At 37.9% G+C, this 13,950-nt stretch overlaps 1 protein-coding gene across 1 annotated transcript in view; it reads left to right on the top strand.

Moving 5' to 3' along the window:
• The window catches only part of MEGF11 (multiple EGF like domains 11), a 4,956,374-nt gene that overhangs the window by 4,199,280 nt on the left and 743,144 nt on the right, over positions 1–13,950 (top strand). The window contains 1 exon segment of the mRNA XM_044077861.1: positions 8,836–8,938. Coding sequence (XP_043933796.1) covers positions 8,836–8,938 — 103 coding nt within the window.

Genomic DNA, 13,950 nt, shown 5'->3' with positions numbered 1-13,950 from the left:
ATCTTGTGCTGCAAAGTTGAATTATACAGTTGAGTCTTGAGTGGATTTTACAAGGAGCTGAGATCTTCAGGGGAAGAGAAGTTTAGCGTTGCTTAAGCTGATTCTGCTTGCATTGTTAATAGCATAGCAGGTTAAATACTTGCTTTTGATGCAGCAGACTGTGAGTTCTACTCCTACAGATGCATTGCTGACACTGTACTGTGTTATACTTTTTAAATGGGTGTGTGTAACAAACCAAGGGTGTAGCTACAGATAGAACAGAAGTGAGAACATTTAAAACAATACTTCAAGTAGATATGAAAGAACAACGAACGTTCAGGTATAAGCCAAAATGTAAATTTATTAAAACAATAATTCTATCAATAACACCAAAGAAAGCACTCTAGCGCCTCAGCTCAACATAAGCCTTCAAGGAGTACCAAGTGCTAGAGTGCTTTCTTTAGTGTTATTGATAGAATTATTGTTTTATTAAATTTACATTTTGGCTTTATACCTGAACGTTCATTGTTCTTTCAGAAGTGAGAAAATGTCACGCACAAGGGCATTTGTGTCTCAGTGGAAAGAGCAAAAATATTAACCCAAATTCAGAAACAGAAAATCAGAATGATTATATTCTGTGCTGCATTATAAAAACAATGCGTGTGTGGAAGTAGACTTTTATGATGGAAATGTTCTGAATTGGGCAGTTTTGTCATTGGTTCATTTTGCTTCATTGCCTACTGGAAAAATGTTCAAACTAATTTAAAATGCGTTCTAAGTCTAACAAGTGTACTGTATTATACAAGGAATATAATTTAATAAAGTCAGAAAGGTGTATCAAAGAACCTATGTATGTTTCTTGCTTTGTGTGCAAGGGGCCTATGATGCGAAAACAGCCCAAAGGTAATCTTTATCCACCACTAGCCAGATGCATTTTCTTTGGATGTGTTGTGGGTTTTAATGCTGTTTCAATGAATGTGAGTTTCAATGGTCAAGAAGTTTTAAGGCTATGTTTATTTTCATTGTGAGACAGTATTGCTTTGTTTAGCAAATACCTATTAGTGTTTGTGCATTGTACTATAAAATGTAAAAATAAAATCCAAATAATCAATATAGAAGTAAAGCAGTATGCACATTAGTGTTTATGGTAAATGGGGTGAAATAACAAGGTAATGGGGCATTGGAATGGCTGCAGGAGACTCTAGGGCCGTATTTCGGTTGTCTGTTCTTCATTTTGTGTTTGAAAGTTGGTATCCCATAATTCCATTGGAGTGGGTGGGGTTACATAATTATGCATGCTAATTTATGTTAATCAGTGTACAGATTTGTACCTATTTTTTATGGGTCTTGTCCAGATTTTTGATGTTTCCAGGTTAAGAGGTATGGTTAGTTGACTTAATCTTTTGAGGAGAATACCACTCTATACTCTACAGAGTGAGAAACATTTATGAGAATAAATGAATTTTAAGCCAGTTTAAAATTAATTATTGAAGGAGGGTGAAATTCAAGATAGTTAACTGACACATGAGTAGCACAGCAATGCATTTTAGATGGTTTGCGAAGGGCAAATCAGACAGTGTTGTTCCATGCCTGCTTTATCTTTTGTGATGAACATACGTGGAGTGATGAACATATGTGGAGATTAGTGATATTGTCTGAAAAAGAAGGGAGGATGAGCAGGAAAACATATTTATTTATTTATTTATTTATTTAACATTTGTTTAGCAGGATAGTCTGGCTGGGCCACCAGTGTCCGTTTTGCATGGAGATCTGGGGAGAAAAGCTCCACACATTAAGAAACTACACAAAATATACATAGTATTAATGGAAGAGACAGTTGAGTAACATGCTATAGGATGGCTAATAGTTATAAAGGATACAAAGTTGGAGTACAGTATATAAGTGTAACAGTTTTATGGAAAAGCATAGGTGCAATATATGTCTCAGGTATTGTCATAGTAGAGCATATTTACAATATTACAATTTATACACAAGGCAACTGTAGAGCAATTTATAGGTGTGCTACAGAGGCTTAGAGAGGTAGGCTACTGTGTTGGGTTTGCCTTCAGGAGGGTGAATTCCAGTTGCATAGAGGCTTAGAAATGAGGTACAATTTAAGGAAATTAAGTAGTGAAACTATAGAATGCTAATGCAAGATAGAGAAAATCATGGAAAGAATGCAAACATTTAAAACACAACAATATCTCAAAAACTTCAGAATGCTCCACGACCATACTAAAAATCAAATAAATGAAGACAAAAAATACACTATAACAACTTTTAGAACAACAGTAAACACAACACTAAAAATTCTGGTCAGCCATTAAAGAAATTTTACATCCCGGCCAACATTTTAACCATAACCCCTCTTCTAATAAATTATCACTCAAAACTGCAATAAAATTAAACTCTTATTTCATAGATAGTATAGTACCCTAAACAAGGATTCCGCAACATCTAATCCCAACCCTGTCCAACAGTCACAGGTCACCACATCCACTTTCTGCTTCAAAACTGTGCCCACATTCTATATAGATCTACTCTTAAACAATCTCAAACCATGCTCTACTTCAGCTGATGACCTTTCAGGTGAGTACCTTAAAATAACAGCCAATAGCACTGTTTATCCAGTCTCAATCATTATAAAAAGGTCAGTTCAGGAGTCCCATTTCCCTGTACACAAAGGAGGAAATTCAGTGACATCAATAACTTTAGACCTATAGCAATCTTATCCCCCATCTCCAAAATACTTGAAAAATGTATTAAAAACAATTGCTAAACTATCTCCAGTAGGAAGAACTCCTATCCCCCACACAAAACAGCTTCCATCACTAACATAGTACTAACACTGGACTTCTAACCTTTGTAGATACTGTCAATAAAGCTAGAGATAATGGTCACTGGTCTCCTTATTTCATGATTTGTCTAAAGCCTTCAACATAGTTTGTCACAACAAACTTCTACTTCAAATGTCTTCACTAAGTCTATCTCACCCCACCCCTCTATGGTTGAAAAGCTACTTATCCAACAGGTATCAGTCAGTAAAATTGCACTCCTCCCTTTCTACATACCTCACAGTTCCCACTGACGTACCCCAAGTCTCTGTCCTTGTCCCCTCCTCTTTAACATTCTCACTGATGATAAACAACCATCATTTCTTCTTGTTTGTGACTCACAGCCAAATTAAAACAAATCTCTTATCACCTGACAAGCTACAACTGCATGGCCTTCAGTCATGGACTTGTGAATATCCCCTAAGCTGTCTACAGCCCCAAAAGAGAAGCATTTCCCAAACAAGGTAGAGACTGCAAATGATTGAGAAATCCAATTCCAGAATCCATTCTGTGTATAGATCTGAATTTGTCTATGTTGTAGTCACCCCACAGTCCACCACCAGTGAGATGATACCCTACATATTTAAGGCCAGTTTTCATTGCCAGGGAACTTTGTTTTGAATGAGTCACTGATTCTGAATGGATCACATTCATGATCTCAGTTGCTGTGGTGGAAGTAAATCATTGTGACTAAATGGTAGTCAATGCCCATTACATTGATAATTCTAGGATCTTGTTGTTGGCACCGGCAGTGAGGGAAGCCAACCAGTTGAAAAAAGTAATCTCTCAGGCATTGTTTGGACAGGTCTTTTCTAATTAACTTGATAGGTATCAGAAAGACAAAACATGTCACTAACATTGGTTATTTTAGATGTGTAAGGAGTTGGGATAGCCTACTGGGAAATCTGACAGCTGATGTTGAAGAGGCTGCTGTAAATCATTTGACATCTCATGAGGGGAGGCCGGCACCTTGTTCAGACAAGGAAGTTTGTATTTCTACTGGGAAGATCAACAAAAATCGGAAGGAGCATTGTGAGAAACTCATTAATCTAGTAGACATTCTTTCACATTGAAGTGTATGAAATCTCTGTTGGAACTCATCAGTGAAATCACAGTAGCTGTCAGAGACCTACAGCTATTATGCTGTAGGTCTGGGTGAAATCTGGCTTGAAATACAGAAGGTTCAGGACAGAGTGGAGAAGGATGACAAATGTGCCTCCTCATTGTTGTATGAAGGTGTTCACTATTTCTGGACAAAATAACAGGTCTTGGCCTCATATTCTGGAGGAACAATGTTGTTTCCTTCCAAGTGATGGAGCAGTGAACCAGATCTATAACAGTGTGCAGTTGTGTGAGGGATCATAGGAATTTGTTAATGCAGCAGTTTTTTTTCTGGACTTGGAGTAGTCTTATGGCTACATAATTTATGTGCTGCTGCGGGACATCCTGAGAGACTATGGATGTTATCTAGTCCTTGTATGAATGAATTGAAAACTGCGCCTGCATACTTGGCATTAAGTCAGACTCATTCACTTAACCAGACATTGTTCCTGGGTCAACCCTAAATAGGGATTGTGTGTCCAGTGGGCCCACCTGGTTAACAAATGGGAATAATAATAATAATAATAATAATAATAATAATAATAATAATAATATTCAAGATGGCATGTCAGCCTTTACAATAAGACCCTCACTTCCTAGAGGAATGAATGAGCTAATAGAATAAATAGATAGATAGTAGCCTAATGGTCACCAAGAGAGGCAGACAAAAGTATTAAAAAAGTAAAATATAATGTAAGTTGAAAAGATGTATTTGGTATAGAACATATGACAGAATTTTGTTTACAGGTGGATAATAGTTTCTTAAATATGTTTTCTCTGTAACTAATGGGGCTTTTCCTCCCAGGCCTCCACTGAAAATGGGTTAGCCAACCAATCTGACTGTCTCGGTAAACAAACAAGTGTAGTCAATGTTATGAGGAATGATAAATGGTTATAGCAAAAAGAAGAAATTATTATTAAGTATATGTAGGTATATGCTAAAAAAACACCTGTTACAAGGGGTAAAAAATACATATGGAATGAGAAATACAAAGAAAACAGATTCTAATCTGTATGCTGTTTCCAGAGGTACATTACTTTTTAGAGTTATTAAATAATATTTGGAACTGTACCTAGCATATTATGTGTATGTTTAGGGTTTCCATAAAAAAAAAAATTCTTGCTGTTCCAAAAGGAGGTTTTGTACAATGGCAAAAGGGAGGACATGGTGCTCTGCAGTAAATTAGCATCATACAAAAAGCATGGTCAATGGAAAGTACGGAACACAGTATAAAAGAAGTGATGGATATTGATCCAATCCTATTTGACCTCCTATTTCTTCACAAAACTAGTTGCTCTACAAACACTCATATTGGGGACTTAATTTTATACCAACAAATAAACAAGACTCACCAGATGGATAGTTTCCTAACTCGGTGTATTCCTAGACTATGGAACAAGTTACCACTATAGATCAAGCAAAGTACTACTTTATCAACCTTTAAGGCTAGTCTTGATGATTAGATAAATAATCACAAGTTTACACCAAGGTTGCAATGAATGGCCCTGCTTGATTTGGGAGGTGAACTCTATTAAGTGTTCATGAAGGGCAGAAAAAAATGTTACATATGTCTCCTTGAAGGTGCATATGGCTAGGAATCTTATATTCACTGTGATTGCTTGCCTAGTATTTTATACGTATATATATATATATATATATATATATATATATATATATATATATATATATATATATATATATATGTGTGTGTGTGTGTGTGTGTGTGTATGTATGTATATGGAAACACTTCACAATGCCGAAATCCTGAAAGATCGAACTTCATATGGCCGAGACCATATGATCGAACTTTCGGAATCCAGACATTGTGAATGAAGATCTGCATACAGCTCAGAATGGAAAATTTCCCTTTTCCTCACTGTAGTGCGATCTCGAAGTTGGAATATTTAAGTAGCGGGGGAGTGGAGGATGCAGGGGGGGGGGGGCTTGTCCCCCTGCAGAAACATTTCATTTTTTTTTTTTTTTTGGATTTGTTTTGGAATTTCGATATTCAGAAACATCAATCATATGGTCTCAATCATATGAAATTCAATGTTTCAGAATTTCGAGATTATAAAGCAAATCTGTATATATATATATATATATATATATATATATATATATATGTGTGTGTGTGTGTGGATTCACTTCATAATCTCGAAATTCTGAAACATCAAATTTCATATGACCGAGACCATGTGATTGATTTGGTCTCTGGAGTATGTGGCACAGAAGGATTGGGATTTCTTTAGATGTAGCATTTCTAACAGAGCTGGGTCAGACATGGCTTTGTAAGTCAAGCAGAGATCGCCTCTAAGGAGGCGATATGAGACAGAGAATAGTTGGAATTTTTTGAGTCTGTCCATATAGGGCAAGTGTTTATGGCCTAGGATCCTCTTTGTGAGGTAGTTTTGCAGCCTGTCCAGTTGTTGCAGGTGTCTAGTGAGATACATGCCAAATGGGGCATTGTACTCGATGACTGGCCTAATGAGGGAAGAGTAGAGGGAGATAATGACCTCTTTCTTCCTGGATGCAAAACCCTTAGTAATGAGATGTGCCACATAGAAGGACTTTCTGACCACAGTGGTGATGTAGTGGTCAAAAGAGAAGTTGCTGTCAACCTTTGTTCCCCGATCTCTTATAATGCCTTCTCTGTTCAGTGGACTGCCATCGATGTGGTAATTTATGGGAAACACTGTTGGCCAACAGATACGTGGAATGGTGCAAAAATAATAAAACACTCAGAAATTACTGATTATACATAACTTTTAATAATCAGACCGGTTTCGGCAAAAAAATGCCTTCTTCAGTGATACACAGGTTTTTTGCTGTGTATCACTGAAGAAGGCATTTTTTTGCCGAAAACGGTCTGATTATTAAAAGTTATGTATAATTAGTAATTTCTGAGTGTTTTATTATTTTTGCACCGTTCCACGCATCTGCTGGCCAACAGTGTTTTCTATGGTTCGTTCCAGCCGTGCAGTACCTACGTGCATAGCATAGTGTTTGGTTGTAATTTATGGGAATCAAGTTTTTCCCAAAGGGGATGACGACACATTTTTTGACATTGAGCTTAAGTCCATTGTTCTGACACGAGTCGTTGGTCTCAGTGAGGCCTTTCTGTAGGATGTCAACATCACTTGGGGAGTTAATAATAGCTCCCAACTTGCAATCATCACGAACTTTGTCAGCCAGAGTCCCTTTGTGATGGCCTGGACTTCAGAGAAGTAGATATCAAACAGGAGAGGACCCAAGACTGAACCTTGTGGGACTCCACTCATGACTGGTCAGCAGTCTGACTTGGAGTCAGCTACTTTCACACTGTGGGTTCTATCTATGAGCCAGTTTGCAACCCACCTAGCAACATTCCAGTTAATATTTGAAATATCAGTGCTGATTTGTGAATAAACAACCTCATTTAAGTTGCATTCTTCAATACTCTGTTAGAGTTGTTCCTAATAAGATAAAGGACTCTCATTTCTCTTATTGGAAATATAAATAAACTGCTCAAAGGTATTAAAAAATAGTAAGAAAGCCAGCCAGGTGGCATAAAGCACTGACTACTATCCAGATGAATCAAGTCCAATTAATGGCTGAGACAACTCACTGTACTTACATGGAGGATGAGCAGTACCTATCCTGTGTGAAGGAGGTGGCGCCCACCCAGCCATACCTAGGATGGGTGGTACCTATCCTGTGGGAAGGAGGTGGCTCCCACTCAGCTATACATGCTACTCAAGTGTTGTGTGTTGGAGATCTTACAATCACCAAAAGCAGGGGCTGGCATAGGGAAGGTTATGCACTGTAGCTGGCCAAGCCTCTCATAGTAGCTCTTGTCCTCCATGTGAAGGAGCACATATACATGAGCATGATGGTATCACAGTCAGTCAAGTCAGTAATGCAGGTGTGTACAGCACAACTGAGGGAAAAGTTAGATCCATAATGCAAAACATGCTGTCATATGTGCTGGGATGCAGATGACAGCACAATGTCAGTCACGATAATTTCCAGCACACACAGGCTGTATGGATGCGACCTGTGCCTTGAGGAGGCTTGATGACCAGTGGGCAGAAGGGAGAAAAGAGATACAAACAAAAAGTGGTAAGCCAATATGCTCAGGTGCATAATCAGTCCTTGCAAACTTTGTTTTCTAGCTTCTAATCTCTTTCTATATAATATTAATCATTTTATGACCTGACAGGTTTGTCCAATCAATAAGGAAATGACAATTACAGGTATTCATCCTGCAAGTCGTATAACAAGGAATGATCCCTAGTAAAATTCTCTTTTTCTGCACTATCTAGAAGTAGTTTACTGGTAACAGAGTGATGCACATAGACAGAAACATCACCTTCAGATGCTGAAATCTGCCACAGGGAGGAGTGCAGCACTGCCAGCTCTATTGATGCAAAGACCCCCTAGGCCCCCTGAGAATAGAAAAATATTAACCCCTGTCATCTGTAATGATTTAGACGACATAAGTTTCAGCTCCCAGGTCCTATTCATCTCAGCAGAAGAGCTGGCATGAGGATTCATAATCACCTTCATGAAGATAATAGTAATAATAAAAACTGGCTGATTGTCACTAATCATCTTCCACGACAGAGTTCAGCCTCTGCTCGGATAAGCAATAAAACATTGCTGTCTTAGACCTTTCACTAATACTGTTATATAGAATACAAAGCATAAGTGAGTCAGGGTGTTACATAATAACACATGAGTTTATCAATTAGATATGATATCTATTAGTTTGTCAATAAAAGCATGTGATTCAAATGTGTATTAGAGTTGAGATAGTCAGAAGTATGAGAGGTATTGATTGCATAGTTTATTGACAACATTATAAAATATCCAGTGAAACAGACCAAATACTAAATATCTCCTTGTATTAATTTCCTTTCTTTTTTCCTTTTTCTTTTAAAGGATGGCACCTATGGTCTGGAATGTAGTGAGAACTGTGACTGCAGCCACGCAGACGGATGTGATCCTGTCACAGGACACTGCCATTGCCTTGCAGGATGGACAGGTAAAATCGTAACTTACTAAAAATAGGTAAACTTAGGGTAATAGGTATCAGGTGAGCTTTAGTCCCTTGATTTAAAAGCAGGTGAGCTGTCACACTGCACAGTAAGCAATGCAGTCTCAAAGAAACACATCGATGTGTGAAGCTGAAGGACAGAAGACAAGTGGTCTGTTATGTCGTCCATGTTGTTTTTGTCCTTCCTTCTCCTTGAGGGCAGTGATGCTGTCCTTTGTTTCTTTAAACTACTGTTGTATGTTTAAACTAAATCTTCTCATTCCCCTCCTACGTGCCATAACACAGGCGTGCATGCACATCAAATTTCCTCTTTCTCAGCACTTTGTCCACATGTAATTATTGGTCCACTGGCCATGTTTTGTACTGTTGAAACCTATTAAGTGACATAGTAACTGTGGGAGAAAAAGTTAACTGAAAAGGTGCAAGCGTTTAAAAGAAACAGATATGATTGTGTCTAAAGCTGTGTAAATGCACAGGCTGAGTGAAAATAACTTCTCAGGTAAAGGAATTAACTGAAGAAATGGAAGTGTGCAAAAAAGTATCAGTCTAACAGTACAATAAACGTGAAGGTTAAAGGGAAAATGTGCAAAAGCACTAACTGGAATCAGAAAATAAACAGAAAGTACTTTGAGATAATCATTCAGCATGGAAAAAGAAGTTCAGAATTCATAATGTTTCATGTTGTGCATAATATTTTCTCAGAAATACTTTTTTTTTTAACTAGAAACATCTTTATTGAATTATGGCATAGGCAATTATAGATTTATGTAAGTGAAAACAAACCATATTGAAATATTTTTAGTTGCAAACATTATACATCACAAATACCTTCTGTACAGTAATTGTCAAACATTACATAGTTCATTCAATTCATGTCTTCCCTTAAATGGCATTTCTCCTCCAAAACATTATTCTGTGTGTATTTTCCCACAATTTCCATTCTATGTAATTTGCAACTACCCTTTTAAAGAGATTCCACTTCCACTTCTTTTATCTCTGTTACTCTGTGCACTATTTCTAGTACAGTTGGTTTAGACTTTGATTTCCATTTTCATGTAAATCCTTTTTGGTGGCCACCAGATTTAAGCTCAGCAAGGCCTTACTATGTCTAGGCAATTCAGATTCTGCATCACAGCTCAAAAAATCATTTCCTTAGTTACATCAGTTTACTCACCCAGTATTTCTGACAGAGTAGACTGCAAAGAATTTTTGAAGTCTACTAACTCATTACACTCTCAAAAAATGTGTTCCCAATTATCTCTTTCTTCCCCATCACACCTCTTCAAAAAAGTAGAATGCTGCTCAGTGCTTAGCTCATACCTGTGTGAGAAACATAATCAGCGAGCTTGATCATGTCTTGGGAGGTATGTCTAAAGTCATTAACACCCACATGGACTATGGCAGAGTCATATTGGTACCTGTGGTACAATAAACTAAATGACTGTGTGATTTGATACAGTGTAGCCATGGGTGGTGTTTTAATGGAGTGTTTACATGATGGCTGAGGACCCTTTCTTTTACTGTACTGTGCAGGAGGTCTTCCTGTTTTAGGAAGGTTACCTGTAAGTGCCTCAGCATAAGTAGTTTTATATGTAGGATCTTTATCCTGTGCAGTGGGTGTGATGCAAGTATCACTGGCAACCTCTATAGGATTAGTTTTCGTTGTATGACAGAGTTTTACTCCAGCATTAAAGTGCATGCACACCTCTTTCATACTTTATCTGTTTTATTAAGAATAAGTAGGTTGTCAGTATACATGAAGCAATTGTTACAGTGCCTCAGGATACTCATCTCAACCAGACTGGTCACAGGGAGAGAGTCAGGAAGTAAATATCCATGGCTACTGATCTACTAGGGAAGAGGGAGGGAAATTTGAATATTGAATCGGCCAATAAGACAAGAAACTTGATGAGCAAACCTCAGCTTTGTGCCAACTAGATGCTCTAGTAGGTAAACAGACAGTAAAGCCACAAGAGTGTGGACCACAAACCTTCCTAGTGTAAAATAACTGGTTTGAAGCCCAAATGCTTAAATCAGAACAAAGACACTTAAAATAACAGGCACAATAAGCCTTCACCAGCAATTCCCAGCTCAGAAGGGTGGAGGCTACCCTCTCCTCCCAGAGGAGTGTAGACCACAAACTTTCATAATGTAAAATAATTGGTCTGGAGTCCAAGTGCTTAAACCAGAAATAATACACTTTTAGAATAACAGACATAATAAGCTTTCCACCAGAAATTCACAGCACAGATGAGTTTAGGATAACCTCTCCTAACACAAGAGTGTAGACCACAAACCTTCCTAATGTAAAATAACTGGTTTAGAGCCCAAGTGCTTAAACCAGAACTAAGACACTTTTAAAATAACATACACAATAATCCTTCAACCAACAATTCCCAACTCAACAGGGTGTAAGCTTCCTCTCCTGCCACAAACCTTCCATATGTAGGATAACTAGTTTAAAATTCAAGCACCTCCAGTGGCAAAGGTTCTACTTAGAAGACTCTCCGCATTATAAAATTGTTCCGAGAGGGTTACGTGTTTTGACAATGCCTTCTTATGGTGATTTATTCCCCGACTTGTTAAAGAAATGGCAACAAATGAACTTACAACTAAGCTATGATTATATGGGTTTACTCGTTGATTTTTTGTGCCACAAGAAAGGGATCTGAAGAAAGAGCTAAAGGAACTTTATATGCGGCTGCAAGCCACTTACTATGCTGATAATATTTTAGATAAAATTGATGTGCTACATGAGCAGATTTTTAACTATGAGAAACACCTTTAAAGTGGAAAAATAAAGAAACTGCAAAGAGACACGAATGATTTCCAAAGTGGAAGGGTCTTTGCTTGGCCGAGACTACCTGCTACGAGCACCAACCAATCAAATGAGTGACCAGTTACTCAGCAACCAATTGTGAATGTAAGGGAGAATGAGGAAATGATTCTGCATATGAATACAATTGAAATGGAGATGGTGTCTACTTCTGATAATACACACAGTGCTGTCAAGAAGGGACAGCATAAAGTTATCAGTACTAAAGAAGTAAGGAACAGGTTAGAGCAAAGCATGCAAACAAATCCTTTTTCCGAGGATTCGAGTGCAAAAAAGGGGACCCCCATTGTACCGTTTCAACTGCAGAACGCACTACCCATCAAAGAGAGGTTGAGGAGCTGAGGGAGAAGGGCCAGAGCTCCACAATCACAAGAACTGACGGGAATGCAACAGAGAGTTACAACGATCCAAAATTTGAAGGTTTGGTCCTGAATATTTCCAGCATATCTCTGAGAGATGTGCAGGTAACATTATTAGGCAAAGGTTTGTCTTTTATTCCAGCGCAAAAGACTGAGTTAACTGATGTTTTGAAAGAACTAAGACTGTTTGGTAGGACTCTTACTTAAACAACTATTTTCAGAAATACTAGTACTGAGTGTTGCAATTTTGTTAAACCTAGTACATTTGTTCCCAAAATGCATCCGACTGTTGAAATATTTATTGCTGTATGTGATAAGGAGATTAGAAGATATTTAATAAAGGTGTAACACCTCATTATTTTAATATGAGTAAAGATGAAAATGATGCACTGGCTGAATTGAAAGCCTTACAGTCTATTGAAATTAGGCCTGTGGACAAGGGGAGTATTGTTGTTCTTGACAAAGACCTTTATGTTACTCAAATGCATTTATTGTTGCATGGTGAAGTTGCCTACCAGATGATAACATGAATGCAAGGAAAAGCCATTATAGATAGAATTTCTGTCCTGATATTTAATTTTTTGTTAATGGAACAATTTCTGAGGAATTATTTAGATATTTTACAGTGGATACCCCTGTGTATCTGACAAGTTATGGTCTGCCTAAGGTACATAAAGATTTAGTTAACCCACCTATGAGACCAGTTGTCTCTAGTAAAGGATGAGCTACTGAGCCCCTGTCAATTTATGTTGAAAAATGTCTACGTCCTGTGTTGGAAACTTGTGAAAGTATACTTATAGATACCAAGTCATTTTTACAGGAATTGTATAGCAAGACAAGGGGCATTGAATGTGAGTTTTTGTTTGTTACCTTGGACATTGTGTCATTATTCACTATTATTCTGAATAATTGGGGTGTTACTGTGGTGGTGGTGCTGCGGTAGCGGTGTCGCCTCACAATTAGACGTTGCCCATTCGATCCACAGTTAGAGCGTCTTCTGTGTGGCTACATGTGTGAACGGGTATTCCTTCGTTGAAGGTTGTGCATTAGGCCCAGCAAGCCAGCACGTAAAACTCTACTGCCAATCATTAGCGGACCGGAGTTCCGCTGTGGCAACCCCTAACCGGGAAAAAGCCGAAAGACACAAATAAACATTCCGAATAATTGGGGTGTTGAAAATATTCGGAGTATATTGAATACAAAACGATGTTATACTAATGACAAAGTGAATTTGCTATGCTTGTTGTTAAAATTATTTTAGAAAATAACATCTTCAGTTTTAGGGAGCAGTACTATCTCCAAAGGGTTGGTGTAGCGATGGGCACGCCATGTGCCAATAGCTATGCCAACCTTGCATTGGCTGAGTGGGAATGTGAAACCTTTCTAATGAAACAAGAGTACAGAAAAAAGTTGATCTGATATACTTGTTTTGTGGATGACATGTTCTTTTTATGGGGGGGTACACAAAGGGAACTCGATGTGTTCCTAGTATACCTACATTCGACCACTGAGTTTTTAAAGTTTACCAGCAAAGTTTCATCAGATGAAATTGAGTTTTTAGATTTGACGGTGAAGAAATCAGACATACTAGGGATACAAACTAGTCTGTATAGGAAACCCACTAGAAGAAATGTGTTGCTGCATAGAAATAGCATGCATCCGTACTTTATTGGAAAGAATGTAGTGAAAGGGCAGATTTTAAGGTTAATGAGATTGCATAATGATGAAGCACAAATTCAATTGGCATTGGATACACTGAGGGAAGATGTCATGGAGAGGGGGTCTCCTGCACATATGTATGATAG

This window comes from Protopterus annectens, chromosome 7.part0 (assembly GCF_019279795.1).
Source record: "Protopterus annectens isolate FY-2018-M chromosome 7.part0, PAN1.0, whole genome shotgun sequence".
Classification (NCBI taxonomy): domain Eukaryota; kingdom Metazoa; phylum Chordata; order Ceratodontiformes; family Protopteridae; genus Protopterus; species Protopterus annectens.
The sequence above is the reverse complement of the archived record's forward strand: the minus strand, read 5'-3'. Positions and strand labels throughout refer to the sequence as shown.